The sequence below is a fragment of the Antedon mediterranea genome, chromosome 1, assembly GCF_964355755.1.
Source record: "Antedon mediterranea chromosome 1, ecAntMedi1.1, whole genome shotgun sequence".
NCBI classification, from domain to species: Eukaryota; Metazoa; Echinodermata; class Crinoidea; order Comatulida; family Antedonidae; genus Antedon; species Antedon mediterranea.
Window position 1 is genome coordinate 30,167,412 of NC_092670.1, and position 27,788 is coordinate 30,195,199.

At 33.5% G+C, this 27,788-nt stretch overlaps 2 protein-coding genes across 2 annotated transcripts in view; one reads left to right on the plus strand and one right to left on the minus strand.

The window, feature by feature from the left end:
- Positions 1–2,149: 2,149 nt before the first annotated feature.
- LOC140043867 (uncharacterized) lies at positions 2,150–4,040 on the plus strand. The gene is made up of 2 exons (XM_072088347.1): positions 2,150–2,559; positions 2,933–4,040. The coding sequence occupies exons 1-2, from the start codon at positions 2,150–2,152 to the stop codon at positions 4,038–4,040; spliced, it is 1,518 nt and encodes a 505-aa protein (XP_071944448.1).
- Positions 4,041–11,464: 7,424 nt separating this feature from the next.
- Positions 11,465–27,788, minus strand: part of LOC140063645 (integrin alpha-9-like) — a 49,759-nt gene continuing 33,435 nt past the window's right edge. The window contains exons 16-26 of the mRNA XM_072110077.1: positions 22,951–23,030; positions 21,990–22,134; positions 19,154–19,252; positions 18,723–18,892; positions 18,173–18,350; positions 17,385–17,492; positions 17,056–17,208; positions 16,412–16,525; positions 15,995–16,099; positions 14,133–14,258; positions 11,465–13,495 (exon numbers count right to left, since the gene is read on the minus strand). Of these exons, the coding sequence (XP_071966178.1) occupies positions 13,349–13,495; positions 14,133–14,258; positions 15,995–16,099; positions 16,412–16,525; positions 17,056–17,208; positions 17,385–17,492; positions 18,173–18,350; positions 18,723–18,892; positions 19,154–19,252; positions 21,990–22,134; positions 22,951–23,030 (1,425 nt within the window). The 3' untranslated portion in view covers positions 11,465–13,348. The remainder of the gene's footprint in view (positions 13,496–14,132; positions 14,259–15,994; positions 16,100–16,411; positions 16,526–17,055; positions 17,209–17,384; positions 17,493–18,172; positions 18,351–18,722; positions 18,893–19,153; positions 19,253–21,989; positions 22,135–22,950; positions 23,031–27,788) is intronic.

Below are 27,788 nucleotides of genomic sequence, written 5' to 3' on the forward strand. Positions count from 1 at the left end.
TATGGAAAACCCTCGGCAAAATGCAATAATTATGGACAAATCGATTATTAGCCTTGGCTTTATGCCTAATATTTAAAAGGAATGAATATAAGGATTGGGGACAGTATAGAAGTATCCAAAAAACAATACAAATTGAAATTAAAAAGGCATATGACCAATATGTCGCAATCTTGTTCGATGAAATTGAAAATAGTGGTGGTGCACTTAAAAAACTATATACATTCGTAAAAGGTCTAAGACGAGATAGAGTTGGAATCTCATCTCTGCAAACAGACGGTAAATTTGCAACTGAAGGAAAGGATAAAGCAGAAATGTTATCTAAACAATTTCAGAAAGTATTTACCCACGAAGATACTAGGAATATTCCAGACAAAGGCCAAAGTCCATATCCAAATATGCCTGAAATTAAAATTAATACGGATGGAATATTAAAATTATTAAGTAAACCTAATCCTAAAAAAGCAATTGCTATAGATATGATTCCGACGCAAATTATTAAAGACCATGCAGATCTTGTGGCACCCATCCTAATTGAAAAATGTCAGCAGTCTTTAGAGGAAGGGGAAGTGCCACATGATTGGAAGCAAGCAAATGTAACAGCCTTATTTAAAAAAGGTGATAGATCATTACCAGTTAATTATAGGCCTGTGTCTCTTACATGTGTGACTTGTAAAGTTATGGAACATGTAATATTTAGTAATTTTTATGGATCACCTAGAAAAAAGAAATATACTAAATATTAATCAACATGGATTTAGACAAGGCCATAGTTGTGAATCTCAATTAATTAACCCAATAGAAATATTAACAAACAAGGCCATATAGATGGCTGCAGTTGTGTGCTCATTAGTTTTTACCGACCGACCAACCTACCAACTGACCGAAATTACTGAACATGTTTAAAAATGTTGAAATGTTTGAAAACATTTTATATTTTTTTAATTTACACGTGCGTAGCCTGTCACTTTTGACGTGCTCGTATAACGTAATTTCGAGTTGAAAAGTAAGTCAAGAAAACTGAAATCGGGCAAACAGAGTGCGCAATAAAATAAATAATCTGCGCACAAATGGCAATTTTGTAAACGCCTAAAATTGCCTGAAACGTACTCTTATTTCATCGAAAATAAATTTTGAAAATTTTAAGCGCGCGTACGCATGCGTTACATGCGCTACGCATGTAATTGTATTGCCATATGATGATTTATGCCCTGAAATTTATGAGTACCAAATTTTATTTAATTCATGGTTGTGAAGATATGATTACAAATGTGATTTCGTTAAATCGTGCGTAGACCGCGTAATTTTTTATTACGCACCGTACCACATCGGTGAATAAGTGCATTTTGTAGGATTGTAGATAATAAATAAATCATTTTGTTAATTGATTTTCCCTATCCCTATGTGTGTTATAATAGGCCAAAATTTAAAAGTGCCATAAAAAATTTTCCCCAAGACCCCCTGGGATAGGAATTTTTTTTCTGACATTCCATATGCTATTAGAAAAACCAACAAAAAATTTTCCTATACTTTTTTCCCGCAAATGTGTATAATAATTGTTCTGCACCCAGGCTACTACTACTTCCTGGAAATCTGTTGTTATTGTTTCTAGGTGACGTCATACTTTTTCGTAGCAGTGATGTGTATACGTGATCGAGATATACATTTACGCATCGTTGCAAAGATAACGGTATCACACAATCAAGCCTCCGGATCAGCTGCCCGATAAATACGGAGAAAGCCAGAAACATCATAAGAAAAGCCGAAAAAGATCTAGTAGGTGAACGTATCCGGGTAGTAAGGAACAAAATTAATGTTCTTCTTGAACGTAAATCTGAATTGCAAAAACAAAAACTAGAAACACTGAATACCGATGACCGTCACCATGTTGATGTACATATAGTAAACAAACGTGAATCAGAGGAAACAAAAACCAAACAGAGACATAAAGTAAAGCTCGAACGCCTCAAAGTTAAACATGAAACAAAACAGAAGTCTAATTATTTAACGGAACCCGACCTTAGCGGTACACAACTCAAAAAATGGCGTGAAAAATGGGTTAAAAACATCTCAAACAGAGTCCTATCCGAGCAACAACAAAAGTTGCTCGCTCGAGGGTTGAATTTTGCAGTGTCGGTTGACAAAATACCACATGAAGAATACATCGTTGCTTGCGAGTCAGTTTGTTCTAAACTACCAATGGAGGATGCTAAAAAGCCTCAGAACAGAGATAGCAGGTATGTTAAAATCAGCAAAACCTCCCAAATCTAACATCTCAAAACAAGAAAGAGTTGCTCTTAATGCATTAAAAAAGGACAAAGAAATGATGGTAATGTGTGCCGACAAGGGAAAGTGTATTGTCGTTCAAAATAAAAAAGAGTATGAAAGCAAGGTTAAGGAAATGTTAAACGATCATAAGACGTATGAAAAGCTTACCAAAGATCCTACTCCGGGTTACAAACGGAAGTTAGTTGAGATTTTGAAAAGACTAAAAACCGAAAACAAGATTAATGAAAGCCAATACAGGTTACTCTATCCTACTGCCGAAAATACACCTAGAATGTACTGTACCACCAAGATCCACAAACAGGGAAATCCAATAAGACCGATAGTGGATTACACCGGGTCGATTGGATATCAAACCTCAAAAGCCCTTGCCGAGATACTCGCCCCGCTCGTAGGTACCACCGAACATCATGTGGTGAACTCCAAATCTCTCGCGGAGGAAATGACAGCGATAATGATTGACGATGGATGGGGACATTCTTAATTCTCACGACGTAGTATCGTTGTTCACTAACACTCCTATCGAAAAAGCCTTGGACGTCATTAAAGATAGACTGTTAAATGACAAAACTCTAAACCAAAGAACTAATTTAAACCCGGACGACGTTATTGCTCTTTTAGAATTTATCTGCACAACAACATATTTCAGCTTCAGAGGACAAATTTACCGTCAGATATTTGGTGCAATCCTGGCCAATCTGTTTATGGAATGGTTAGAGAGAGAAGCCATCGCTACATCACCTCTCGATTGTAAGCCGAAGCTGTGGCGCCGCTACGTTGATGATGTGTTAGAGATAATTAAAAAAGACAGTACACAAAAACTTACTGACCACCTCAACTCCATCGATCCAACGGGCAACATCAAGTTCACGTTTGAGGAAGAAAATCAGGGAAAAATCCCCTTCCTGGACACATTAATCGTCAGGAAAGAAGATGGGTCACTGAAATTACTGGTGTACAGGAAAAAGACACACACTGACCAGTACCTGAATTTCCAATCTCAACACCAGCTACACCAAAAGCTAGGGGTCATCAGAACGCTCATGGATAGAATGGAGAACATAGTTACAGAGGAGGCGGATAAGAAAGAAGAGGAAGTTAAGTTCAGGAATGCGCTTAGGAAATGTGGATACCCCAAGTGGTCACTGGACAGAGTCAAACAACAAATAAAAAATAAACAACCAACGCAAAGGAAGAAGAACAAAGAGTCGGAGACACCATCTAAGGGTATGGTTGTTTTACCTTATGTCGAGGGAGTGGCAGAACAAGCTCAAAGGATTTTTAAGAAATATGGTATTTCCACCGCCATGCGTCCAACGAACACTCTTAAAAGCATTCTAGTCCACCCCAAAGACAAGAAGGACATCACCCAAACAAGTGACATTGTTTACGACATCCCTTGCAAAAGTTGCAAGAAATCGTATATTGGGGAAACAGGTCGTCAATTTGGAGTAAGACTGAAAGAACACCAAAAAGACACTGAAACGGTCACACCGATCGTAAATACACTCGGGCAACAAGAAAGGAATCAACATCCGAAATCCACAAATCCGCCATCACAGACCATGCAGCGCAAGAAAACCATATCATCGATTGGGATGGGGCAAACATTCTTGACAGAGACTCTAACACATTCAAGCGTAGGATCAGAGAGGCAATCCAAATCAGAAAGAGGGGGACTAACGCAATCAACCGCGACGAAGGGGCTGTATATCTCGTATACACATCACTGCTACGAAAAATATGACGTCACCTAGAAACAATAACAACAGATTTAGTAGTTTTTTTTTTGTCTTGTGTGAGTTCTTCTCACGTTTATTTAAATTCTCATTGATGAATATATTATATACATATAAGTACATTTGTGACAATTAAAAGTACGTGTTTATAGTATTAAAGTAGTTAAAATACAGGTATATTTACATAATAAGATGCCAGAATTCAGTATTAACCTTATTTTTTTTATTTAAAATTTTAGATACGATGTTAATTAAAATGTAGAAATGAAAAATGGCGGTAAAATACATGATTAAAATGTTCTTGTTAAACTATCTTATTTGTGTTCTTATGGATGGATACACATCAGATAAAGAAAAGGTACAATCAGGGGTACCACAGGGTACAGTTTTAGGACCTCTTATGTTTTTACTTTACATTAACGACATTACAGAAAATATTACTTCAGAAATGAAATTATTTCCTGAAGATAGTATTTTATTTAAATCTGTCAAAAATAACAATGATGCCAAGCAACTCCAAAAAGATCTTGATAAAGTAGTGGCATGGTCTGAAAAATGAAATTTAATCCCAACAAATGCCAAGTAATTAAAATAAGTACCAGAAAAAATATTCAACAGTATGAATATACAATGTATAATGTTACACTTCAATCAACAAAACAGCTTAGATATCTTGGAGTGGAACTTACCCATAACCTAACATGAGGAGCTCACATTGACAAGATTACAAAAAAAGCAAATAATACATTAAACATGTTAAGAAGAAATTAATAAAATACAATCAATTCAAAACAAAGCAGCCAGATATGTGACAAAAAAATATGACAGAAATAGTAGTATAATACAGAGATTAATAAACAGTTAAAATGGCCACTTCTTCTACATAGAAGATTTGTTGCCAGACAATCTCTTCTATACAAAACATGGCATGGAAAAACAGCCATAATACTACCACCATACAAAAGTAATATTCATACAAGAGTGTTACGAAACTCCAAAAATTTTAACTTGTCAAATGCGAGACATTCCATAGACAAATACAAATATTCTTTTTTTCCGCGTACTGTAAGAGCATGGAATGTACTTCAAGAATGCATTAAGCGTGGTTCCCACTAGAATATAACGCAAGGACGTCAACGCAACGCAAGCGAATTGACCAATCACAAGCGATGGCTTATTCGCTTGTGATTGCTAACTGTCTATAACTTCGCTTGTCATTGGTTAAAACGCTTGCGTTGCGTTTACGTCCTTGCGTTACGTTCTAGTGGGAACCAAGCTTAAAACAAGCATCATCACTACAAACCTTTAAATCAACATTTTGGACAAACTTAGATGATTGCACAATCACTATTGCACCACCTAATAGCATGTACTGCCAAGTCATGGGCTTCAATTTAATGCAGCAATCGATTTATGTATATTAATATATGGATGTTGGTTTGTTTGTTTTTTCGTCATTATTTGTTCAGTTTTGTGAAGTTAATAAATAAAAAAAAAAATTAAAAAAAATAAATAAATATATAAAGCAAATTTAGTTAAGTATGATGTTTGCACACCGAGGGACGCACTCCCTGGCGCATATGCCCATGTGGTCCTTCGTCAGTATTCATCCAGATCCAGATATAGGCCTAGGCTATATTTCGTTAGTCGATGAATTTTTGAATTCATGTATGAATGCTTGATCCATTAGAGGTAATCTGTGATGGCGCTAGTAAAACTGCTATGCGTGGGTAATTTGTGAATTACGTAGTAGGCTACATACACGAGCCTAGATAGGGAAGATCTGTACTGCCGTTCATTGTGAGAGGAGGGGAATAAATGTAAATGTGTCATGATAATGTAACAAGCCAGAGATGAAATAAAATCACAAATATATTTAGCTGATTGTTTTTTCAAAATTGAGATTATTGTCTTAAAGCTCAGGAACAGGCATGAATATAATATCTGGTTAATTGTACATATATCAAATATTTTAAACAGAAATCAAGAGGAAGACCTTTTTTCAGTAGTTAGGTAGTTTAACCTACTGTGTAATAACATGTCTGGTGACTCCTGTGATAGGTTTGTCAAACGGAAGTGAGCCCTCTAGAGTAAAAGAGGTGAGAGGAATAAAGATGGACGACAACTACAACGTGTTTAATTTTGTTATGTTCTTATTGTTGGTTTCAGCCTAACGAGCGAGCCCGTAACACGGTCCATAGAAGGTGAAAAAAGATGGTGGATATACGGTGGATAATTTTTGCTATAGCAATGAAAATTTTAAAGAAGCAGTTGAAGTAAATTCATATCAACGACCTGTTAAAATAACTACTGTATAAGAAAAGACTTAAGATGTTATAGTAAACAGTTATAAGTTTAATCATATCAAACTTTCTTTAAGTGGGGGTGTGTGATGAGTTTGTCACACGGAAGTGAACCCTCTAGAGTAAAAGAGGTGAGAGGAATAAAGATGGACGACAACGTGTTTTGTTATGTTCTTATTGTTGGTTTCAGCCTAACGAGCGAGCCCGTAACACTCCATAGAAGGTGAAAAAAGATGGTGGATATACGGTGGATAATTTTTGCTATAGCAATGAAAATAAAAATCTGAAGTTCAATAAAAACACCAGAAATGTAAAATTCAAGTTACTAGATGGTCGTGCCCACAGATGGTTCTCGAATACACAGTAATTTCAGCGTAACAAAACTGGCGATTTCAAATGTACGTATACCGCAGGACTATAATACATTGTCGTTTACAGAAACAAATAAATAGACACGATGATTTATGTAGTCAACTAAAATTAGCACCCTGGGGATTACTTCCGAAGGAGAAACTTATCACAAAATGAGTCCAAATTGTTGATTTGGACTCATTTAAAGAAATCCAATTTGTGTTTTGTATGTAACATTAGGGTTGAGGGATGGGAAAGCGGATAGGTACAAAGAGGAACAATTTTTAAATATTTTCTTTATCCACTCCCTTACGAAATATTTTTTGTTTTATAGGCCTATAAATAATATACCTCTCAATACAGTAAAACATTTGCGATTTAATAATTTGTTTATTTTATTTATTTATTTATTTATTTCTTTTAAATATTCATTGTACACTAACTTTCCCCGTGTATGGCAAGAGATTCTTAATTATATTAGAGAACATTCTTTATTCAGTTTAGTTAAAACTGTCACTGTCATAATCGATTGAAATATTAAAGTACATGTCACGATACACCACTACGACGTTTATTTTTGGTAGTTATTAATTAATACAAACGTTGAGAAAGAACTGTCAGTATAAAGTTTATTTGTATATAATAATGTGTTTATATATCTAACAGTAGAGCCTATCCACAATCTCAGTAATAACGTTTTTTTGTATATATTTTTATATTACATCTAACAGTACGAACATTCACAGTAAGAAATGTTCGATTCAAATGAGGACCAAAAATAGTTAATAGGTATTTACAGTATTGTCAAAGTATTGCAAGTTTATTCTCAAAGGGCCCATATATTTACCTACCGTATGTGTTAAACCAAGGGCTCATAAATTTACCTACTTGTGTTAAACCAAACTCTGGCAGACTGAGAGATTGGGATGTTCCATTCATCGCAAATCAATACATTTGTATAATCGTATATTAAATCTATCAAAATAGTATTTTTTTAAGAAAATCGGCCTGTCTTCAACATTATGATGGTGTACTCTAGCTGTTCAACCGGTTTTCAGCTATTAAAAACAATTATCGTAGGAGGAGATAGGAAAATGCGAAGCCTCCTCGCATTTTTGTGGCGGGTATTTTTCAAGATGGACATCCATTAGACAGTGTATACCACGATCGGAAAACACCCCTATTTGGGGAAAATCGTTGAACCTAAATTCGTTTTAATCGTCAATAACTAATTATCTAACTTAATTTAATTAGTAAACAGGGTTACATCAGGTGGTTAAAATCAGTACCGAAAGTACGAACCAACTTTATATACCATCGAGTAAAAATTCTAGAAGTAAGGCGCGATTTACCGAATTTTGCCCTTACGTAAATTTATATATAGATATTACCTATATTTAGTCATCTGATAACATTTTACCACATTGTTTATTTTTCATAGCTTTTTAGAATGTCTCTCTATTTACAAAATGTGTGTACAAAAGAATAGAGATTTTATTGTGTAATTTGAACTATAAGAAAGTGCTTATTTTCAACAAGCTTGTGTAACACAAATAAAATCGCAAAAATTATGAAACATAGAGTAACTATAGATCGATAATTATTGGAATGCCCGCACCTGGCCTTTAAATGACTTTTGAGGTTATAATCTATCATTTAAAGTTAACAGCTACTAAAAAAATTTTCTATAAATAAGGCGCGAAAACAGTAAAAAAATTAAAATCCCATGGTTCATCCACTCCTGCTTCTACAAATGGGTCTATCAATCTTGGTGATTTGGTATTCTTGTATGGAGACCGGGACAAAACCAAACCTCGTGATAAGTATATGGTGGTAAAAATCTCGGACGACCGCTGTCAACTTCGTAAATTTACTAAGTCACAGTTCCGTTCCAAGTCATACGATGTCCGAATCTCAGATTGCTATCGTGTACAACCAACATTGTTGTTGCATTCACCTAAAGATCTCATTCGAGGTTTACCTAACGATCCAGACTCTGATTCCGACTCGCACGTTGACAACACCACTCCACCAGTAGCTTTAACTTCACCGCCTGTCGAATTATCTTCTGAAACTTACACTTTTAATGGCAGTCCCCAACGTCGTTCTACTAGAAACAAACAGCCGCCTAGATGGCAAAACACTGGAGAATGGGTATTTCACCCTTAGACTTTGCATTTGTTTTTACAATTGGACTTTGTTTTGTTTTTCCTTTATTCTGTTTTTGAAAGAAATGTGGAAGGAAGAGGCGTTGCGCCATCAATCACGTCCTCGTGAGTTATCGTTGTTACTGTGCACCACCTTGCGCCCTATCGAAGGACATTGTTTACATATAGAGTTAGTTTGTTCATGTTACATTATATATTGTTTCGGTTGATATTATATTCGTTTATACATTAAAGTGTTCATATCTTCTTAAAGTTGATGAGTCTTTAATTAATGCCGTTGATAGTAAAACGAAGATACGTTCTTGTCTGGTTATTAGGTATTCATACAGCGATGAAGCGGAGGATTTTTTTGTAGCGTTCCATTTAAAATAAATTTTGTTACAAAGAAATATTTTGGTTGTGAAGGTCGTTAAAGCCTGTTTTCCTGTCTACGTTAGTCGACGCTATCGTTAACAATAATCGGCGATCTTCTACGTAAACATTGAAATGTTAACGATTTACAGGAAAAGGTACTCGCTATCGTTATCATTTCAACTTGATCGTTTTCAAACGATCGTCGTTGAACTGTTAACGATCAACGACGATAGCGTCGAATAACGTCGACAGAGAAAACAGGCTTTAATTCGTTGGCGCTAGAATTACTTCTTTTACCAATTTTAACAATTAAGCTAACATCAACATTCAACAATGATAAAATGTCCTGCAACTCTGTAACTACTTTATGACTAAGCCTATCAAGTTCCGGGTCCGGATGGATATTTACTCAATTTTAATTTAGTGGCAGAAACAACATTTAGTATGAAATTAAGGGTGTTGTCCGGGCCACTAGGGCAACACCCCTGGGTCCGCCCCTGATCCTTATTCATTTAATGATCAGAAATTCTTAGATATTTTAACTACATCTGTCCATGTGAATACAGAAAAAAGCATGTTGAGATGCCACTGCCATTTAAAGCCAGACCAGAATTGTCTGATAACAAATGTATGGCCCTACACAGACTGCAGTTGTTTGAAGAAAAGACTTATAAAAGACAAGATCTACTTTATTAAGCACTATAAAGGTTTTATGAAAGCTGTTATAAAAAATGATGATGCAGAAATTGTGTATGCTGATGATATGATGAAAGGTGGTTAGTACATACCTCATCACGGGGTGTACCATTTTCAAAAAACTAAATAAACTACGCGTTGTATTCGACAGTTTTGCAAGATTTAAAAATACTGTACGTCTTTAAATGACCATTTATTAACAGGACCATATTTGACCAACACACACTAGTAGGAGTGTTATGTCGATTTAGACAGGAAGATATAGTCGTCATGTGTGACATAGGACGAATGTTCTATCAATTTCATGTAAACGATGAATATACAGACTACTTACGTTTCTTATGGTGGGGGACAAGGGTAATATTAACACAGAACCATTAATATATAGAATGAAGGTTCATATTTTTGGAACTGGATCCTCTCCAGGCTGTGAAAATGTTGGTCTCAAGCACATAGCAGATTTGTATTGTAAACCAGACCAACAAGATGCAAAGGAGTTCAATTTTTATGTTGATGATGGATTCACTCAGTATTTATTTAATTCTACTCAGTTTTTACTTGGGTTTACTCAGTATAGCCTATACTTAATTTTACTTAGTTTTTACTTTTATGTTGATGATGGATTCACCAGTATTTATTTAATTTTACTCAGTTTTTACTTGGTAATCTTCAACTGCAAAAAAATCTAATATACGAAAAGCATACCATATTACTTAGAAGAACATCTTTTATTTACAATGGACCGTATATATGGAACAACTTACCGCTCAATCTAAAAGCAATAACCATCATAAATACATTTAAAACAAAATACAAACAAAGACTTATTTCAAACTATTTAGAACATTAGTAATTCACAATTGCCTTAAGACTGTTTTTTTTTTCTTTTTTGTGCCTTTTTGTTTAATTTTATTTGTCAATTTGACGAAAGAAAGAAGTTTGTTTTTGTTCTCTCACTTAAATTAAATAATTAAATATTATATTAATTATCTGGAGGACCAAACTTAAAGCCTTGGCTTATTGCGTCCTCCTCACACAATTGTATTTATTAATTTATGTTACTGTTCTATTGTATTGTATTGTGTGAAACAATAAACTTGAACTTGAACTGGTTTCACTCCGTATTTACTTAATTTTACTCAGTTTTTGCTTAATTTTATTTAAAAAAAAAAATAAAAAAATGTGTTTCCCACTTGCGGCGCGCTTTACGGGAAACAAATGTTACAAGCGACAAGATGATCTATCGTGTTGAGATTGGTTAAATCGTTTGCCCGCGCTGACGCGTCCTATGTTGCCTCCAAGTGGGAACCAAGCTTTACATTGTACAGAGTGGTGAAATCTTTACAGTTGCCACTCAATAAGTACACAAAATGTCACAGTCGTGCGAATAGTGCAGCACCACGTTCTGGTACACCACCCAAAATAAAAAGCGCATACACATCGTGTTGAAGACCGTCTCCGTGACTATGCATATGATAGAAGTGTTCAGCGGTAAAATAACAAGATTATGTTATATGATGAATCCAAGTAAAAGCTGCATCCGGGCATCTAACCAAGAACAAAGCATCCATTTAAACGTATTTGAATGTACGTCGTTTATTATAACTGAACCGATAATGATAACTTATAACCGACTCTGCCATCATTCAAGTACATTTCCAGTATTTTAGCTAATTAATTACCACCAACCACTGCCGTATTATAGCTTTTCAGACATCAATCCCACTATTCACAAATTAAAGTATTTCACAAAAATATCAGAATTTATTTGTTCATTTTCTGAGAGCAGTGTAAAAGTATAGTTATTCTCATACTGCCTTATATAATATATAATACATATTAATCTTATACTACAGACTACAAATATATAAAACATGAAATATTGTACTTATTTACAAGCTTTAAGAAAATAAACTGTATACATGCCTTATAATCAAAAACATAACTTTACATAATACATTATTTACACTGTGGGCCAGCACGTTTTGTTAGATAATTGGAACTAGTGGAAAGTACTGAACAGATAAGCATAAGCCTGCGACTGTCTTTCCATTATTAAATCAAGAAAGACATTTCATGAATTTCCTAAAACAAGGAATCCGCATTATACATATATTTAAAAAAATGATAAATGACCAAAGATAAAATATACTTGAAACTCTATATTTTTTCATGAAATCTTTTTTTTTTTCTTTTTTTTTGTACTGTAATTGATAACTTGTGTAATAGTATAATAGTTTTGTAGTAAGTAACAGCCTTGTGAAAAACACCAATATGGTGATTCAAGTGTTGCATCCGTTTTTAAATAAAGGTGTTATTATTATTATTATTATTATTGCTATCTTTGTAGCTAGCATTTTGATAAAAAAATGTATAAACTTTTTGATTGTCTAGTGTCAATACAAGCATTATTTCCACCATTTCAGTGATGTTGACACAAAATAATCTGAATTTTACTACCTCACATTTAGTATATTTATGTTTTTAAAAAATAACTTAAACATTTACAGGTACATCGATATACATTTCTTTTCTTTAACTGTTTTATTTATAAGAGTCTATTAAAAGAAATCAAAATAAATGCTTCAATTACATTATTTAGAATTATGAAAGGAAATGGTTCTTTATACATTTTAAAAAGTAACCAGCGATGAAAGTGAATGTGATAGAAATATTTTAATATTACAACAGGTCAGATACAAAAAACAACTTGTCAATGATTATGACACTAGATCAGATACGAAAGAGATCGCAATATATCAGAAACATGAAAGGGAAATTTTCAATATTCTGACAAATCAGAAACTTGAAAGGAAAACTGTCACTATTCTGAAAACAAATCAAAAACATGAAAGGAAAACTGTCACCATTCTGACAACAAATCAGAAACATGAAAGGAAAACTGTCAGTTCCTTGACAACATATCAAACATGAAAGACAAATTGTCACTATTCTGACAACAGATCAGAAACATGAAAGACAAATTGTCACTTCCTTGACAACATATCAAACATGAAAGACAAATTGTCACTATTCCGACAACAGATCAGAAACATGAAAGACAAATTGTCACTTCCTTGACAACATATCAAACATGAAAGACAAATTGTCACTATTCTGACAACAGAACCCAACCCCAACCCATATATTGATAGCATACTATCAATATCATGAAAGATAACATTGTTAATATTTATTTCGAAAACACATCAGAATCATGAATTGTTAATATTTATTTAGAGAAAATATAATATTTAAAATTGTCCCTATTTTAACAATGTAGCAGAACCATTAAATTAAAGCTAACTTGTTACAACAAATTGTCCCTATTTTAACAATGTAGCAGAACCATTAAAGCTAACTTGTTACAACAAATTGTCCCTATTTTAACAATGTAGCAGAACCATTAAAGCTAACTTGTTACAACAAAAGTATGAAATGCAAATTATTGAATCTATTTTGAAAACATATCAGAATCATGAAAACTGTTAGACCAGATTTCTTCAATGGCCTGCCTTGAAGTAAGGCCTTCTCTCTCATATTTGTCATCCTCTATCAACTGATCTAATTCTTCCTTATGTTTCCTGTGAAAGAACCCAACCTGTGAAGAATACAGACAACCCTAGTATTAAATACAATTATACATACAATCTATAAGTTTAAAAATTACCTATTATAAAAATTTAGAAAAGTAAATATAAATCATTTCTTTTATACAGTATGTAAACAAGTGTGTTTACATAATAATACACTAATATGTTGAGGGAGTATTATCTCAATTGGCTACATATAATATATAATATAAAAAATTAATCTGTGACTCTGACAGAGTGTTCTAGATGGCATATAATAAATAAATGCCGATTCAAAATATGCGGGCCTTTGAGTTGTTAATGAAGGCTTGTTTGACCATTCCAACATTATGATCCTGGTTTTATACTACCTTAAATTCACACTACAATATTTATTTTGTATAGAAGGGGAGGGATGTTTGTAGGCTGTGCCTAGTTTGACCAAAAAGTGTGATGTGCCCAAATTATGGTAGTGATTTAACATAATCATGTCCATATAGAGGTACAAAACATTTTCTTTTTCACATAAAGTTTCATAGAGTAGACAGAGTTTTAGATTATTCTCTAATCTTTTATCCGAGTTCATGTGTGCCCAATTAATCATAGTGGTAGAGAACCATAATTATAGTCCATATGGTAGGTGTGAGAATTTACTTCAAAACTTACCTTTCTCAGAATAAAAACAATTAAAATAAGACTAATCAAGCCAACTAGAACACTACTGATTATAATCCAGAATGGAAGTTTGGTATCACCAGTCACAGCTTCTTCAGTGTACACAGTAGTGCTAACCTGCAATGAAAAATAATCCATGATCGGTTTGGAATAAGATTTGGGAAGCACAGACCTCAGTCTTCAGATAAATGTTGGAGTTTCCTGTCTCACTCTAAGATTCATTTATTAGGTTATATGCATTAATGCATATAACCTCTTGATTCTGTCAAAATCTTTATTTATTTATTTATTTATTCTTTCCTTAGCACTATTTTGTCCGTGAATTATCTTGGCATCAGTTTCATCTAGCTAAGTCAACTTTTCAGATTTTACGAAATCACGTTTGTAATCATATCTTCACAAGCATGAATCACAATTAAACAAAATTTGGTACTCATAAATTTCAGGTCATATTTCATCATATGGCAATACAATTACGTGCGTAGCGCATATAACGCTTGCGTACGCGCGCTTAAAATGTTCAAAATTGTCAAAATTTATTTTCGATTTTTATGGCAATTTCCATGAGTGCGTCGATTTTTGCACGCGCACTGCTCGTTAAACGTTAATGCGCACTCTTTTTGCCCGATTTCTGTTTTACAATCTTTCTTTAATAATATCATCATATTTGATTCACGTTTCAACTCGAAATTGCGTTATACGAGCACGTCAAAAGTGACTGGCTACGCACGTATAAGTTAACAAAATGGTGAAAATATACTAAATTTAAAATTAATATATATCGTCAGAATGCAGGGGAACACCTATTTTTTATTTCATTTTGTTGAAGTTTATGTTTCATATGTATGATTTATTATCAAATTAAGAGAACAAAAGTTGATTAAGTCATCATTAATTGCATATTAAATTTTTTTTAAAATAATTTCGACAATCAAACAAATTATGACATTTTCTTAGGCCAAAATAACAAACTTAACATTAACTTTCTTCCTTCCAAAGTTCATATATTAAAGTTAAAAGTATATAGTTTGACAGTGCATCATTTGTTTACATTTTAAAGATGTCATCATAGTAAAAAATTATAATTCATTGCGGTATGTAATAATCTATTTGCACCAAACTGGTTACTGCATAGTAAATACACGGAGGAATTTTTCTACAACTTTTAGTCAGTTGTGTATGGCTCGATGGTCTGTGCTCGTGTCTATGGCATTCAAGGTAACGAGATCGAGTCTCACCTTGGGAAACGAAATAAGATTTTTTTTTTATTATCCGTATTGTTTGTTAAAATTTATTTCTTAGTGTATAGATTATACACATGATTTATAATGAAATCTAGATAAAAATTAACTTATGTCTTTATTATTATGTAACAACAAATGTGGTTTATGACATTATACGCATATGGATCTTTGATCGGATTGTGATACCGGCTATGGTGGTCACGTTAGCAAGGCCAGGTCCTATCATATATTATAAATAATTAAAGATTCTGAGAAAATCAATCAATCAATATATCTTTTAAAAATCAATTATCTTTATTTAAATCAATGCATATAACCTATAATTCGTCATAGTGACGAATTAAATCTAGTTCGATATTGTTTTGGATATACGAAAAACAAAAGCAAAAATTTACTTTTGGTTAAACTAAAGTTAAAAATACATTGGTGGCACATTTTTCACAATGCACATAGCCATATACGACGATTGGAAAGGGCTGGCATATTAAACGGTTCTCATTTGTGTAAATTGGCCTTTAGGGTACATAAGAATAGTGACTAAGTTAATGAATATGATACAACACCTAATTAATGATGTCAAATGTCTTGAAGTAATAGTTGTAGACTTACTGTTGCTATATTTGGCTTATGGTTCAGTGGTTCAATATGCTGATTGAGGGCATCATCTACAAAGATCTCTGCTGTTGTCAAAATCTCTGCTAAGCCCAGATTCAACTACAATTAAAATGTTTTTTTATTAAGTTAGTGTAAGTAAAATCAAATTATCTGATCAGATATATCAGGTTGTTGTTCGTCTTTTTTTATCATAAATTTCACAATGAATAAGAAAATGGCAGGGGCAAAGGGTATGACACATGAAACAAAAAGTTTGCTCCTTGGTTGTATTCTGACTTAAACTGATTACAAACTGATGACAATAACTTTATTCCTTTTGAGTTGATTTTGAGATAAAATTCATTATGTAATTAAAAAAAGCATTACTTAATTTGTCTGCCTAACATTTTTTTATTGAAATAAACTTCTTACTGAAATGAAGGAATGTTCCCAAATACGGGCATAAATCCGTACAATGAGGTAGGCATCAATTGGCATAACATCTACATTACATACAAGGGTAACACACTCTGCTGTATTACAATTCTGAAATTTAAAAAACATATCAAATGTATAAGCTTTACACTAGAACCACTTTGCACCCAATGCATTTTTGTTTGTAATAATAAAAAAGTTTTCTTTTAACTTAAAATCTTTATTTGAATTTGCTGCATAACCATTAGGGGATGTCAATCATTCTGCAAATCCCCAGAAACCTTGATATCTTCCACCCATTTTCAAACACAAACCATCATAACTTCTGCAACTCCTGATGCAGAAACCATCCTAACATTCCAAATACAATCCATCCAAACTTTTGCAACTCCCAACCATCCTAAATTCCACACCCCTTCAAACACACAACATCCTAACTTCTGCAACACAATCTTAAAACTGTTATAACTCACCATTCTAAAATCACCCCAAACTATTCCACCTTTTTTCACACACAAACCACCCTAACATCACTCTACAACTCTCAGTCAGAAACTGTCTTAAAACTTTCCTAACTCCTCACACAGAAACCACCTTTTAACACTTTACGGTTCTGATAAAAAAAATATTTGAATATTTACAAGTCTCTGTGATTTGATCTTGGTATTGAATGTTACGTCATTGGCACCGCTAACTTGTTGTAAACCTGTTGTAACATTGTTATACTGCTCTCTTATCAACACATGTTGTGCTTTAAAAATAGAATTATAATCGCATTCTCCAAGGCCTTCAACCTGTTAAACAAAACATATTGTATTTGTATTGCCATATGCTGTCTCGGTTTTGTCATATCCAGTAGAGATTAAAGGTATCATTTGGAGAAACCATACTAATTTTAATTAATAATAACATCATAATAACAGGATTTTTATAGCGCACATATCACTCAAGAGTCCTCAATCAACATTACCTCAACTCGTTTGATGTATATCAACCAATCACCTTCCTTTGTTCGCCAAGGTATCGTGATGTTCACTGTAGAAGGATAAGGTATTGTGCTTGGGCCCATGTTTCTAGCCTAAAAGAAAGAACAGTGCAAAAAATAGAAATTGGGCACAACATTAAAAATGATCGTACAGATACATTACAACACACTTATCTGGTTTAAGGATTGTGGGTCACATATTATTAAATAAATGTTCTATTGCGCTTTTAATTACACGATCGAGTGTGTTTGTATATGAGAATGTCTGCAGTTTTTGTTTGCATGTTCCTTTTTGTTACACAGTGAGCATCTACACACTCAGCACACAGCTAGGATGTTGTTGTTGACTGATCATGTTCAATCAACCTTTGTTACACAGTGAGCATCTACACACTCAGCACAAAGCTAGGATGTTGTTGTTGAATGATCATGTTCAATCAACCTTTGTTACACAGTGAGCATCTACACACTCAGCACAAAGCTAGGATGTTGTTGTTGAATGATCATGTTCAATCAACCTGTAGTGTCTATTGTTCTACTCTGCATACAGAATTGAAGTGCTTTTTTTTTAATGGTTTAGACTTTGGCCTCTCTTTAAAAAGTGTGTTATAAAATTAATAATTGTTTTATATTCGTGCAATGGAACAAAATAATTTCATTCGAAATGCCATTGCCCTAATAAACATTCATTATTTGTATATTATATTAAGTCACAACATTAAAAATGAAATAAAAAGTACAATAAAAGGAACTCAAAATAATATGATACTTACATGATAAACATGTGTAAAACTAGGACCAATCACTTGTCCTTCGTCTGAAAGTTCATCTATATACAGCCGATTAGTTGACCTCTCAGAAACATTTTGAACATGATCTAAGGACTGCTCCAATATGACATTCACATCAGTTTTTTTAAGCCCAAACTCTACCTGTTCAGGATGGGCAACACTAAATAGAAAATAAGGAAAAAAATTAAGCATGTTTTGTAGTATTGCAAACACTGCGTCAATAATGTGAGGCAAGACCATTGAAGCACGGTTTACATGCTTGCATTTAATCGCAGATTTTTTAATCTGACAAAAGAGTATACAGTTTGTAGAGATTTTTTAAATATGCCAATAAACAGTACAGTACAACTAAAGTTGGGATAAATAGTTACAAAGTCTAGCATCATATTATTATTACAAGATAATAAACTGGCAGGGAGTGAACCAAGTGAAACCAGGTACGCTTGACAGACTCCTGTTGTTGCAAAATACTGTACATATTAAAATTATCTATTTAATTATCTACATTTAATGTTAAAGGCTTTCATCTCACCCTTTAACAGTGACATCAGCTTCAACTCTTACTCGTATGTATTGTGATACAATGTTATTCTTCTTGGTAAAGTTTGTTTCATGACTGGATGAGTTGGCTTCCATAATAACATGGAATCCTTGTTGGTCTCCAGTCACTGCACTAACATCAAGTTTCAATCTAAAGACACTCTGCAATAGTAGTGAAATTATATATTTCAGATGAACTGAAATCAAAGATCCACTAAAGTTCATCTATATAAGTATTTTATTGAATATTATTTTAAGGCTATTGGGATAAAAAAAAATTATTTTGTTACCCCACTTGGTATAAACTAGGTTTTACAGTATAAATGAATAAATTTATAATATAGTTACCAAACTAAGAAAACCAAATTAGGTACACTTCATTGGAAGTAACCAAGCCAAATGAATAGTTAATAAATTGCTTACCTCTACCTTTGCTGGCATAGGGTTACCAATATCACATATTACAGTTGTTAGTGAAGAATTTAATTTAAAATTCGGTTCACACAGGGTTACAACAGATGACTGTAAAGCAAAAAAAATATAATAAGGTTGAGCTATGGTGTAATACACAAATCAACAGTGTTTTTGGTAGTCTATGAGTGAGATACCTACCTGTAGACTCTACTATAATGCCATTATTTCCAATATGGACACCTCTCGAAAGAACAAGGCCATATACATGGCTGCAGTCACATGTTCAAATTTGAGTTAGTGTTTTAACCGACCAGCCAACCAACCAACCGACATAGTTAGCTGTAGAATCGCATTTGCACACGACTAAAAATGGAATAGTCCAGGCACCGTAGCTGGTCATACAAACTCACAGATGACATATTCCTTTCGATTTTTATGAAAAGTGAACTTGTGACTTTGAAAGCCTTAAAAGAAACTAATTAAAATAGAACAATAAAAAAGAACACCACCGCAAGCCTTTACATGGACTTTATTGTGTTTAGCAGCATTCTTGTGAAGAAAGCTTCTACCTAGAAAACTACAGTATCCTTATTGTAGCCATGTCTGCTTGTAAAGCCGCAGCCTGTTCCATGTGTGACGGGCCCCGCCCGTCCACGAAGCTAGATTGCCATTTGGCGTGCCCTCACTGCCATAAATGCAGCAAATCTGCGAGGCATGCATAAGCTGACCTGCAGAGAAGTTCATTTCTGCTAAAGAGTGGGCCCCGACCGTACAACTTAACCCGCCGCCTGTGTCTCAGATTCTAAGCCCGGATATGCTTAAATTAATATCACAGCAAGTGAGTAAGACCATAGAGGAGAGAAAGTGAATTAAAGCTGGATCGACCAGGGCTCCTCTTTCTGTCCCCTTGATTATTAATCCAGATATCAAGGTGCAGGTATGTGAAGATTCCACTGATATTTAAATGGGTCGGAGCCATAATTTAAAGTTGATGATACGCCACTCCCATCCGGGCTTCACCATCTCATCTCTAGGGCTTTACCAGGTATTCTTTCCCACTTCCTGTATGAAACACCTGATGCTCTCCCAAACACCTGCAACCTCCAACATGCCTGTGGCGGGTATTCACCCGGACTTGCTGAGACAAATTTATTGTCAGGCCAAAAGACAGAAGGTCATAAAATCATCTGCCTGGTGCTTGGCCAAGGACCAATATAAATCCATGATTCGGGAACACAGGATACCCCGGACGGCCAAGAATTGGCTCCGGGATGAATAACACCTAAATCTATCAGCAAACATCTTACTATAAGACTCAGGCAATCTTGGAAACTACCCTGGGCACCACGATATTGCTACCCGGGAAGGGATCCGCGCTGGTAATATCTGCGGGATCCTCCTCTCCTTCCTTCTAAGTTGAAATCAATTTATAATCCCTGTAAGGTTAAGAATGGCCGTAATTGGCTACGGGTTTTCTATACCAGTTCAGAGCCCTTCCATTTGGCCTGTCTATTGCCCTATGGGTCTTCACTTGGGTAGTCAAAGCACTGGAGGCAGTATTCCACTCGATGAGGGTAAGAATCTTCATGTACTTAGACGATTGGCTAATTCTCGCAAATTCCAAACAGGTCCTTGTAAACCATGTCAGTCTTGTATTGAAGATCACTGAGGCCGCAGGTTTCATTATTAATTATAAAAAATCAATTCTCACACCGTCTCAGTCCCCACTGTTTCTTGGGGCCCGTCTAAATCTGATTTGGTCCCTGGCGTTCCCATCACAAGCTCGCATAGAGAACTGTCGGGCAGCGATAAAACTGTTGGCCCGACCGCCATCTCCAGCCCTGAGATCTTCTTCACATGCATACAATGGAACTCCACCTCCTTTATCATTTTTCTTTGTATGCCTTTCCACCTCTCTCCCTCATCCCTCTGGTCATATCACACATTTATCGCCATCAATGCAAAATCTTTCTGGTAGATACCAAACTTGGTTTCCCACAATGATGAGTCTACTTTATTCTAAGCCCGGGACCATATTCGGTTTGAGAGCAACTATGTTTGTTTTACTTTCCGAGCAGGGTTCTTAGCAAAGACCCAAACTCTCCACCAACCATTTTTTTCTCTAAAATATCCTCATACTCTGTTTTGCGAGAAGACAGGCTTTGGTGCCCAGTGTGTGTGATACACTATCCGATTCCGCTATCAAGTCAGCGTATGCATCTTCACACAGTGGCATGGTGGAGAGCTCAGACCACTTTTTCATTGTGTTACCTTCAGGCCGACGATTTTTCAGCCTTTATTTCAATCATGCCCTCCTCCTGGTGCCGGTGCTACTCTGGTATATGTAGAGTCTATAAAGGTAGGGATCTCACAAAATAGACTACACAAACCAACAGTGGTGTTGGTAGTCTATGAGTGAGATACCTACAGTACCTGTATAACAATTCCTCCCAACTCCCCTCGCCATGATCAAGTGGAATATGAGGACAATGTCATGTGTGAGAGATATTTGTATGGCCGGCATGGAGCTAGTATTCCATTTTTAATCCATATTAGGAAAAATGGCATATGTAAAGTCTATAGGTAAGGATCTCACAAAATAGACAGCATAATATGCAAACAAATCACTAAATGTGAATAAAACTGAAAAGAAGAAAAATAGGGGTGATTAATCTCACAAAGTTTCGAGCTTGTACAGCAGTGAAAAGTAGAAAAGAATTTGCGACCTTAAAAGCCATAAAAATGTTAGGTTTTGGGAAATGTTGGCATTTGTCCAGTTGCTTTGACCTGAAAAAATTGCTTGAAAAGAAGCCATATGAACAGTGAACTGGCACTGAACACTCACTCTGGCATTTTCTGATTTGATGAATACCACATTTTTGGGAAATGTAATATAGACTTTAGCTTGATGGGCCTCTTCTCCCATATTTTGCACATGTATCATAGCATAGATATGACGTTGAAGTCCAAGTGGCAGGTATCTTGATCCCCTGAAACAGACAATAAGAAACAAATATAAAATATAACTAGAATTAAACTTGTCACGAAAGATAGGTGATTTTTATAATGTATGTAATGTGTGTAATTCTATGACCTGAAGCACATGTTTATAGTGCTCAAATGTGTTTAGTATGTATACAGAATATACAGTATTATATACAGTGTAAAACATGAAATTACGGAATCCTCATAAAAAAAAATGAAACATGAAGATGACAATTTTCAAGATAATTGTCTGAGCAAGAACATATTAAAATTTGGAAGAAATTTGGAGACAAAACAAGATGAAAAAAATTCAGATGGCCATATGCTGACATCACAACATCTGATATGCACAATTTTTACCTGAAGTCTGTACTATCAATCAATATATAATATATAATGCAACATTTATATAGCGCTATTTCGTAAAGATCTTGGAGTGTTAGTTGATTATTAAAATTAACTAGACTCTGAACAGGAAATAGGCTAACTAAAGACAACCCGTTAATGACAATAAAAAAATAAATAAACAACAAAGTAAAGTAACTAACCAATTATCTAATAATTGTTGAAGAATGTTTAAATGTTGTTGGGATCTTAATTATTAGTGATAGTAGTTGAGAGTTAACGAAGGACACGTGACCTCAGTCCACTGGCAGTACTTATTATATAACATAGGACTACATGGTTCAAATCCTAAAAATTTAAAAAGGTGGTTGTGTGTGCAACATATAACACACTAAAGTAAGACTGTTAAATAATCTTTTTTATTACTTCTTTTGCAGTTAGTTGGGCCAGGTACTTCGTTGTGTAATAAGCCTTACCCTGGAATTTGTACTTCACCACTCAGTCTCAAATCTGTCATGCACACCTGGTCATTCCCGCAATTATGAGCAAACCGCACCTGTTGATTTTGAGTTCAAAACAAATATTATCACCTAAAACTTATGTACCTGTGGTTACCAATTATATAGCACAGACTAAAAAAGTGAGTAAAATAAGACATGGGTAATAATATCTTACGGAAGATGTGGATGCCGAAGTCTTGCCAATGTTGGACTTGTTTTGTTATTATAAATTAATTGCTCAAAATGTTGTGGAAAAGAAAGAAAAAGGCTATGTGAAGGCATGAGTTTAAAAATTGTCTGGAGTAGTTGATTTTGTGTCCTTTAAACATCATACAGTTATTGTTTTTCGTAGAATTTTATTCTATTTGTCCTTATAAGGTTCACCTCCTTGTGTGTTGATAGTGATGTTATTAAATGGGTGAGGACAGCAGATTTCTTCAGTTTCCATTAAAACAGAGAAATATTAGATTTAAGAAAAATATTTCATTTTGAGCATAATGTTTTAAAGTTTGGTTCTAGTTGGATACGATGCAAGGACCACTTTCAGTAATTTGAGCAATCATGCTGAGATGAGTCATCCACATTGTTTCTTGTGATCTTCCAACTTGTGGTGTCCCATAACAAAAAGTCTTAGTAGTTATAGCTCTATAGCGGTTAGCCTTATAGTCTATCCGGCTTAGTAGATATAGAGCTGTCGCCTATTTATCACCTACTAGTAGATAGATATTTGATAGATTTTTTATAGTCGTTAGTAGATTTTTGCCTCATTAGCATATTTCGCGATGATATTAGTAGGCGACACCTACTAAATACAACTATTATTAGACTACCAATAATCTATCTAGAATGGATTCTTAATTGGCTATTATTTGGCTTTTAAAAATCTACATTAATTTGCTATTTATGGGCTATTAAAAATCTACTAATTAAATGACTATTATTGGGCTATTAAAAATCTGTATAAATTGGCTATTATTTGGCAATTAAAAATCTACATAAAATGGCTATAATTTGTCTACTTAAAATCTACATTATTTGGCTATTAATATACTATTAAAAATCTACTAAATAATTGGCTATTATTCAGCTACTAAAAATCTACATTATTTGCCTATTATTGGGCTATTAAAAATCTACTTAAAAATGGCTATTATTTGTCTACTAAAAATCTACATTATTTGGCTATTATTGGGCTATTAAAAATCTACATAAAAATGGCTATTATTTGTCTACTAAAAATCTACATTATTTGACTATTATTGGGCTATTAAAAATCTACATAAAAATGGCTATTATTTGTCTACTAAAAATCTACATTATTTGGCTATTATTGGGCTATTAAAAATCTACATAAAAATGGCTATTATTTGTCTACTAAAAATCTACATTATTTGGATATTATTGGTCTATTAAAAATCTACTTAAAAATGGCTATTATTTGTCTACTAAAAATCTACATTATTTGGCTATTATTGGTCTATTAAAAATCTACTTAAAAATGGCTATTATTTGTCTACTAAAAATCTACATTATTTGGCTATTATTGGGCTATTAAAAATCTACACTATTTGGCTATTATTGGGCTGTTAAAAATCTACTTAAAAATGGCTATTATTTGTCTACTAAAAATCTACATTATTTGGCTATTATTGGGCTATTAAAAATCTACATTATTTGGCTATTATTGGGCTATTAAAAATCTACATTATTTGGCTATTATTGGACTATTAAAAATCTACATAAATTGGCGACTATTGGGATATTAAAAATCTACATTATTTGGCTATTCAAAATCTACATAAATTGGCTATTATTGGGCTATTAAATATCTACATTATTTGGCTATTAAAAATCTACTAAATAATTGGCTATTAAAAATCTACATATAACTATTATTGGGCTATTAACAATCTACATATAGATATTATTGGACTATTAAAAATCTACATATAACTATTATTGGGCTATTAACAATCTACATATAGATATTATTGGGCTATTAAAAATCTACATATAAATTGGCTATTAAAAATATACATAAATTAACTACTGTTAATTTAGATACTTAAAATCTACAGAAATTAAAAATCTAATCTTTTCTGGCTAAAATACAGATACAGAACAATAATTCATCTTATTGGCAAATAACAAATGTATAATGATTAAAAAAATAACAAATTAATTTTTTTCCCGTATTTGTAAACCTTAATCTTGTCCATACATATGCGAGTCCGAAAACTTTAAGCACATATTTTAACTCAGTTGGACATGTAAAAGGAAGAATACCAAACAACAACAGTTACTTTTGTAACAATTTAGACTTATTAAGTGAAACAAGACATTAGTAACCAAATATACAGTATACATTTTATAAATTTATTTAACAAAAAATTAAGATAGTACATTATTTGTAAACCTTAATATCTTAACCATAACATTGCACATGTTTTAACTCAGCTGGACATGTAAAAGGAAGAATACCAAACAACAACAACAGTTACTTTTGTAACAATTTAGACTTATTAAGTGAAACAAGACATTAGTAACCAAATATACAGTATACATTTTATAAATTTATTTAACAAAAAATTAAGATAGTACAGTATTTGTAAACCTTAATATCTTAACCATAACATTGCACATGTTTGAACTCAGTTGGACATGTGACAGGAAGAATACCGAGCAACAGAGCAACACTCATCACTTTTGTAACAATTTAGACTTATCAAATGAAACAAGACACAGTATCCAAATATACAGTATACATTTTATTTAAACTTCAAAATTCAAAACAATTCCTGAATGGAATTAGACCAGACAATAAGAAATGCACCAAATATTGTCACTATTGACATGAAAAATTAATTACGCAAAAGCACACTTCACCATAAATTAATCATCTTTGCACTTGACCATCAAATTTGTACTAGTATAGGTTAAAGATCGTCTCTCTGAAAAAATAATTGTTTAAACATTTTTTTGTTGAATATGCCATTTGAATTTTGCTATACAAGGGCTACCTACCAGTAACCTATTAACAGACTATAAACAAACTGATAATAGCCAGTAACTATTAATAAACTATTTATTTTATATACTTAGGCCTACTAAGAATTATTACAAATAGATACAGTAGATATAGCTAGATGACCTAGGCCTCTAGGCCTAGATACTGCATTAGAAATCTATTATTAATATCACAGTTGTAATATCTATCAACTGCATACTTACAATGGGTGTCACAAAACCTAAGACCACGAAAGCTAAGACCCCCTAAGACCTAAGATCACGAAAGCTAAGACCCAACACCTAGATTACAAATATTTATCTTTCGCACCTGCCTTGTATTTTAACTCCCAACATTTATTCTGAATACCACACCTTAGAATTGGCACTTTCATGAAAAAGAATCACATAAAAAGTAACAAATACATTTTTAAATTGATGATTTTACAGACGTTTTTCTCGCACACAAAATGACTAGCCTACAGTACAGTAGGCCTACCCCATGGGCCATGTTCAATGTTTTTGTTTCTATGGAACGTCAAAAGAGAAAAAATTATATAGAGGGCTGAAAACTCTGTGGAGTCCATCTACAGTGTGGATGGAACAATATAAAATTAAAATTGTAATGATAATAGTATACTCATGCAAGTACGAAGAAATAAATACTGGCAAATAAATTTTAATTTAAAAATCATGATAAGTTTTTTTGTTTCGTTTTCTTTCTGTTTTTATACTTGTACTATTATTGTTGCTCTTTTGGCGCTCCATAGAAACAAAAACATTGAGCATGGGGAGCTCGAGGAGTTACATTACAGTATACAAAGAAACACATCTGTAAAATCATCAATTTAAAGGATTTATTTATTTGTTATTATGTGTTTCTCCTTCTGAAAGTACTTATAAGTCCTAATTTTAAAGTGTGGTGTTCAGGATAAAGTTAGTCAACAAATTTGGAGTCAAAATACAAGAAAGGCAGGTGCGTAAGAAAAACATCCTCTGAACCAACACAATGGAGTAAATATATACCAACAAACAACCCGTCAAGTTTGTTTGTTGTAAAGTAAAAATATACATTTACTCAACGGGCGAAAATAATGTGAGTTTATCTATGTTTTGCGGTAGTATTAAATTATATTTATGGTAATAAATGAAACCTACTGTGTTTAAAATTATGTATAATAATAACCTATTAATAGACTAGGCTTAGGCCTATTAACAAACTGATAATAGGCCTAGGCAGCCCAGTATAACTATTTAGTATTAATATTATAAACTAAAAAATCTATTTTATAATTGAACCCTGGGAAGTAGGCCTACAACTTGTGGCTTATTACTATGTTTTCATTTATGTACACACCTATAATTATATTATACTGTATAATGCCATTGTTGAATAAATAAATGTTTTTTGAACAACAAACAAGCAATGTAGGGCCTAGGCTAACTAGTAGTAGGCCTATAAGCCTAGGCTATAAAGTATATTAGGCCTAGGCTAGGCTATTATAATTATAACTTGAATGAAAAATGCCTAGTGCAATTTAAAAAAGACTAGGCCTAGGCTAGGGCCTACCTAGCTTAGTAGCCTAGCCTAGCCTAGGCCTACTAACTAATACAGGCCTGGCTAGGTTATAGAGCCTACTAGAGGCCTACTAGCCTAGCTTCTAGCCTATCAAAAAGGAACACTTTAACTTTAACAAATAAAATGTAAAGATATGGATTGATTCACTTACCACTAAACTGACATTGTGTATAAATAAACATTCATGGTCTGATCGAAAAGGCCTACAACAAGCGAATGCTCCTTTTTT

Excerpts from the sequence above, each read along its gene's own strand:
- LOC140043867 (XM_072088347.1), top strand. The coding sequence starts at position 2,150 with ATGAAGAATACATCGTTGCTTGCGAGTCAGTTTGTTCTAAACTACCAA. Across the intron at positions 2,560-2,932 it reads GCCGAAAATACACCTAGAAT|CTTCAGAGGACAAATTTACC; the intron begins GTACTGTACCAC and ends AACATATTTCAG.